The sequence below is a fragment of the Calidris pugnax genome, unplaced genomic scaffold (genome assembly GCF_001431845.1).
Source record: "Calidris pugnax isolate Ruff unplaced genomic scaffold, ASM143184v1 scaffold300, whole genome shotgun sequence".
Classification (NCBI taxonomy): Eukaryota; Metazoa; Chordata; class Aves; order Charadriiformes; family Scolopacidae; genus Calidris; species Calidris pugnax.
Window position 1 is genome coordinate 517,679 of NW_015091014.1, and position 6,204 is coordinate 523,882.

At 59.3% G+C, this 6,204-nt stretch overlaps 1 protein-coding gene across 1 annotated transcript in view; it reads right to left on the reverse strand.

Annotated features, from left to right (window-relative positions):
• Positions 1 to 116: 116 nt before the first annotated feature.
• LETMD1 (LETM1 domain containing 1) overlaps positions 117 to 6,204 on the reverse strand; it is an 8,932-nt gene continuing 2,844 nt past the window's right edge. Inside the window, exons 4-8 of the mRNA XM_014955687.1 lie at positions 4,422 to 4,608; positions 4,219 to 4,320; positions 2,919 to 3,071; positions 1,131 to 1,227; positions 117 to 816 (exon numbers count right to left, since the gene is read on the reverse strand). Coding sequence (XP_014811173.1) covers positions 746 to 816; positions 1,131 to 1,227; positions 2,919 to 3,071; positions 4,219 to 4,320; positions 4,422 to 4,608 — 610 coding nt within the window. The 3' untranslated portion in view covers positions 117 to 745. The remainder of the gene's footprint in view (positions 817 to 1,130; positions 1,228 to 2,918; positions 3,072 to 4,218; positions 4,321 to 4,421; positions 4,609 to 6,204) is intronic.

Here is a 6,204-nt window from a genome sequence, read left to right on the forward strand (position 1 = left end):
GGGAATCTGGGCCCCAAAAGCACTCAGGCCCCCCCCCAAGGATCCCGGTGGGACCCAACGGGGAAACTGGGACCCACAGTGTCCCCCGCCCCATGGCGTCCCCAGCCCCCTGGTGTCCCCAGCCACACAGCATCCCCAGCCCCACAGCGTCCCCAACCCTACAACATCTCCATCCCCATGGCGTCCCCAGTGTCACAGTGTCCTCAGCCCCACGGCGTCCCCAGTCCTACAGGATCCCCAGCCCCACAGTGTCCACAGCCCTACAACATCCCCAGCCCCACAGAGTCCCCATCCCCACAGAGTCCCCATCCCCATGGCGTCCACAGCCCTACAACATCCTCAGCCCCATGGCATCTCCAGCCCCACGGTGTCCACAGCCCTACAACATCCACAGCCCCACAGAGTCCCCAGCCCCAGTGTCCCAATCCCCATGGCATCCCCATCCCCACAGTGTCCCCCTCCCCAAGGCTTTCCCATCCCCACAGCATCCTCAGCCCCACAGCATCTCCAGTGTCACAGCAGCCTACAGCCCCACGGCGTCTCCAGCCCCACGGAGCCCTCTCTCTCCCATGGCAGCGCGGGGAGGAAAAGAGCCAGCGCCAGCACGAACCTGGGAGGGAAGCGCAGCTTCGCGTCGTGTGTGTGTCCCCCCAAAAACCCAAAAACGGGGGGGTCGGGGAGGGGTCGGTGGCTCTGCAGCCCCCCCAAAAAGCGGGCGTCCAGCAGGGGTGTGGGTGCGGGGCCCTCAGGCCTTGGCCCGGAGGTAGTTGAGGGAGAGCAGGACCATGCTGTTGGCCAGGAGAGACGCTTCCGAGGCTGGAAACCAAAAATTCCGGAGAGGATTGAGAGCCCCCGGGGTTGGGGGGGGGGCGGAATTTGCTCCATTTTGGGTCCCCCCCCTTCCCTCCCGCTCCCCCCGGGGCTGGAATCTGCCACCACGAGGTCTCTGTCCCCGTCCTTTTGGGGGGACACACATCTCCAGAGACATTTCCACTCCACCACCTCCTCCTCTCGGGGCTGGGAGGGGAAAAAGCCACTTCCAGAAATTCCCCCAGAAATGACCCCCCTTCTCCATGGGGGTCTCAAGACGGTCCCCCCACACACCTTCTTTGGTGTCCCCCCCCCTGTACCTTGGAGCTTGCAGGAGAGTCCCAGCCACTGCTCCAGCCACGCTCGGCACTCAGCCGTGCCCAAGTGGGTGGAATTCAGGCCACGGAGGTAACAAGCCTGAGAAGAAAAGGGGAGAAAAAACATCTGGAGAAGGTGAGGAGATGGGGAATCCCACCAGGAACGGCGCTGCCGGGCTGAGGGACAACCAAAGGGCAGCCGCCAGCTGGGGTTTGGGGAAGGGGAGGTCCTGCTCAACCAACTGGATCTTCTTCTGCAACCGTGTGAGCCACCTTCTCATGGAATCAGGGAATTGTCGGAGTTGGAAGGGACCTTCTAGAGATCATCCAGTCCAACTCCCCGGCCAAAGCAGGGTTGCCCAGAGCACATCACTCAGAAGCATCCAGGTGGGGCTTGGAGATCTCCAGAGAAGGGGACTCCACACCCTCCCTGGGCAGCCTCTGCCAGGGCTCTGCCACCCTCACCCCAAAGAAGTTCTTCCTCACATTGGAGTGGAACTTCCCATGGTCCAGCTTGTGCCCGTTGCCCCTCGTCCTGTCACTGGGAACCACTGGAAAGAGTCCAGCTCCATCCTCCCTCAACCCACCCTTTAGATCCTTGGCAGCACCACTAAGGTCCCCCCTCAGCCTTCTCTTCTCCAGGCTGAAGAGTCTCAGCTCTCTCAGCCTTTCACAGAATGACATGGGGTGGGAAGGGACCTCTGGAGATCATCTCCTCCAACCCCCTCTTTGGCCAGAGCAGGTCCCACACAGAGCAGGTTGGATTCATCCAGGTGGGTTTGACTGTCTCCAGAGATGGAGACCCCACCACCTCTCTGGGCAGCCTCTTCCAGGGCTCTGCCACCCTCAAACTCAAGAAGTTCCTCCTCATGTTTAGGTGGAACTTCTTCTGTCCCAGTTTGTGTTCGTTTCCTCTTGTCCTGTCAGGAAGGACACTGAGGTGCTGGAGCGTGTCCAGAGAGCCACCAAACTGGGGAGGGGTCTGGAGAACAAGTCACACGAGGAGAGGCTGAGGGAACTCTTTGGAGGAGGCTGAGGGGAGACCTCATGGCCCTCTCAACTCCCTGGAAGGAGGGTGTAGAGAGGTGGGCGTTGGCCTCTTCTCCCAAGGGAATAATGCCAGGAGCAGAGGAAACAGTCTGAAGCTGGGGCAGGGGAGGTTTAGATGAGATCTTGGGAAGAATGACTTTCCTGAGAGGGTGGTCAGGCCCTGGAAGAGCCTGCCCAGGGAGGTGGTGGAGTCACCATCACTGGAGGGATTGAAGAAACGTGTAGAGGTGGCTCTTCAGGGCACGTTCTAGTGCCCGAGATTGTTGGGTTCACAGAATCACAGAATCTTCTAGGTTGGAAGGGACCTTAAAGATCATCTTGTCCAACCATCAACCTAACTGACAAAAATAGACACCCACACAACAAACAAGGAGCATCATCACTAAACCAGACCTCCCAGCACTACATCAACCCGGCTTTTGAACACCTCCAGGGATGGCTTGTGGCTGTTTGTGCGGTTTTGTTGGGGCTTTTTTGGGTTTTGGGTTGGGTTTTTTTGTGTTTGAACTCTATGATCTCAAAGGTCCCTTCCAACCATGAAGATTCTGTGATGGATTCTGTGAAAGGGGTCCCGGGGCTCTCCCAGGGTGGAAAACGGGCTCAGAAAATGCTTTTTGAGGATCCACCTGCAGCAGGGTCTGGAGGGGGAAGGGATGTGCCCCCCGAGGAGGCTCTGGGGAGGATGGGGAGGGTTGAAGTGAACCCCCTGTGGGGTAAAAGAGGTTGGGGAGGTTTCCTCACCGCTTTCAGCTCCTCCTCAGAGAGTTGGCCCAAGCCCAGGCGCAGCAGAGCCCGGTCCAGGTGACGGATCTCCAGGACGTGGCTCCTCAGGCGATGCCTCAGGAGAAAAGCTGGCAAATGAGGGGTGAGGAACAAGACCCGGCTCAGGGCTTTCTGGGGTGGAGGGATGGAGAAAAGAAAGGCAGAGTCATCACCCAGGAGGGTCCAACCCTTCCAAAAATGGGGTGTCTGACCCATTGGGACCCAACTGAAATCAGATGAAGCCCCTCCCACTCCAGACGTGCCCCAGATTTCGCTCGCCTTCTAATTAGCTGACTAATTGTCCTGCCCACGCTGAAACCTGGAGCTGCTCCTGCTCGTTCTCGTTACACCCAGCCCCATGAGCGGGACAAGGGAGAGGTGTCTGGAGGAACCAGCTCCATCCTGGGCTGGATGGAGACCTTCTGGGCAGGTCCCGGTGGGTGGGGACGGGTCAGGGGTGGCCGATGGCCCCAGGGAGATACAGCAGAGACGGACAAAGGGTCTCCTTCCAGGGCTGTCTTCACAAAATCACTGACTGGTTTGGGTGGAAGGGACCTTAAAGATCATTGAGTGCCACCCCCTGCTCTGGGCAGGGCCACCTCCCACCAGCCCAGGTTGCCCCAAGCCCCCTCCAACCTGGCCTTGAACCCCTCCAGGGATGGGGCAGCCACAGCTTCTCTGGCCAACCTGGGCCAGGCTCTCACCACCCTCACACCAAACAACATCTTCCCCAGATCTCACCCAAATCTCCTAATTTTTGGTTTAAAACCCTTCCCCCTCATCCCATCACTCCCCTCCCTGATCCAGAGTCCCTCCCCAGCTTTGCTGGAGCCCCTTGAGGGACTGGAAGGGGCTCCAAGGTCTCCCCGGAGCCTTCTCTTCTCCAGGCTGAACCCCCCCAACTCTCTCAGCCCCCCTCCCAGCAGAGGGGCTCCAGCCCTCCCAGCATCTCCGGGGCCTCCTCTGGCCCCGCTCCAACAGCTCCGTGTCCTTCTGATGTTGGTGGCCCCAGAGCTGGAGGCAGCACCAGGGTGGGGATCTCCTCCATGGACAAAATCCCCCCCCCTTGCCCTGTTGGCCATGGGGCTGGGGGTGCAGCCCAGGGGGTGGGGGGCTTTCTGGGCTACCAACGCACACTGCTGGCTCATGGTCAGTTTTTCCATCCACAACCAGCCTGATTTTAGGTCCCCACCCTCCGTTTGGGGCACAAGGGAACAGAGGAGCCCCTCAAGACCCGGTTGTAGGAGAGCTGCTGGTGGGGGGGACCAGCCTCACTCACCACGTGAGCCACCTGGAGCTTGTTGAGAGCCAAGGGAGGCCCCGAAAAGACGTTCCTCATGGCGTAGAGCTCGGCCACGCGGGGCTGGCAACCTCGCTGCACCTGGAAGAGGCAGAGGACGTGCTGCTGACACCTCCTGGGGGGGTTGGTTGGTTGGTTGGTCACCCCCCCGTCCCCCCAAGGAGGGGTTGAGGTGACCTTACCTCGGCGCAGAGCTCCTGCAGGAGCTTCTGGAGGTGGGGCTCTGGCAGGGAAGGTGCTGCCAGGGCGATGCTCTCCACCACGTGGGGGTAGGAGCCCCTCCTGATGGAGTCGTAGGCGTCCAGGAACTCGACCTGCTGGTTGGGGGTCCAGAAGTAACGGATGAGGAGCTGGCGGGGGAAGAAATACCTTGGGGAGAAGAAGAGACAGGGGTTCAGGGAGGCAAAAGTCCCCCGAGCAGCGGTATCTCGTGCTGCATCAGAAGAATTTGGAGGTGGGCACCTCCAAAGGGCTGAGCTCGAGAATCCTTTTGGGCAGAAAAGACCTTGATCCTCAAGTCCAGCCATGAACCCAAACACTGCACCGTGTGTCCTCAAGCACCACAGAGAGGTCCCTCCAGGGATATGGTGACTCCATCCCTGCCCTGGGCAGCCTCATCCAGTGCTCAACAACCCTTTTGGAAGGAATTTTCCCTCATCTCCAACTTAAACCTCCCCTGGAACAACTTGAGGTGGTTTCCTCTCGTCCTATTCCAGCTCCCTCAGCTGCTCCTCGAGAGAGACTTCATCTCCAGCCCCTTCTCATTGATCTCCAGCCCTTTCTCCTTGGTTCTCCAGACCCTCTCCTTCTTCTCCAGCCCCTTCTCCTTCTTCTCCAGCCCCTTCTCCTTCTTCTCCAGACCCCTCACCAGCTCTGTTGCCCTTCTCTGGACTCACTCCAGCCCCTCAATGTCCTTTTTTTGTCATAAGGGGACCCAAAACTGGACCCAGACCCTCGAGATGGGGCCTCCCCACTGCCCAGTCCAGGGGGCCCATCACCGCCCCAGTCCTGCTGGCCACACTCTTCCTGACACAGGCCAGGATGCTGGTGGCCTTCTTGGCCACCTGGGCAGGCTGTTGGCTCATCTTCAGCCAGTTGGTGACCAACACCCCCAGGTCCTTTTCCAAGCCTGAAGCATCACTCTGATGAGGAAAGGCTGAGGGACTTGGGGCTTTTTGGTCTGGAGAAGAGAAGGCTGAGGAGGGATCTCATCAAGGGTGGGGGTCAGGAGGATGGAGCCGGACTCTTTCCAGTGGTGCCCAGTGACAGGACAAGAGGAAACAGGCACAAACTGGGACGTAAAAAGTTCCATCTCAACACGAGGAGGAACTTCTTGACTTTGAGGGTGGCAGAGCCCTGGAAGAGGCTGCCCAGAGACGTGGGAGGGTCTCCTTCTCTGGAGACGTTCAAACCCCTCCCTGGATGAATCCAACCTGCTCTGGGTGAACGAATCAACCAGATCTGAGGAGGTAAACAACATCCATGGCCTCTCCCTCCCCCACTAAGGGCAGGGGGGGGGTCACCTTGTGGCAGAAGGAGAATTTGACTCCTCCAAAGGCCACCACCAGCTCGGGAAGGAGCATTCCGGACCACGGGATCGCTGCCAGAGCCCAACTGGAGCTTCTCCACGTCAGTTGAGGCTCCACACCCCATGGAGATCTCCACCCCCAGCAGGGATCTCACCCATCCGTGGGACAAGGGAGCCAGGGAGCAGAATTTAAAAAAAAAATAAATAAATCCAGGGATTTCTCCCAAATTTAGCTCTGGCAGGAGGACAGCTGGCAGGGAGAGGGAAGCTCGGAGGAGACAGCTGGGAGGGGAATGGTGTGAGGAGGTTTCTCCGGGCTGGCACGCACAGGGCTGTTCCTCGGATGCCAGGGATTATTTCTCTGGGTTAAAACCAGGGGAAAGGGGGGGGGTGTGTTCCTGGCTGGAAGGAGCTGCTGTTGGGAAACAGTCGGGGGT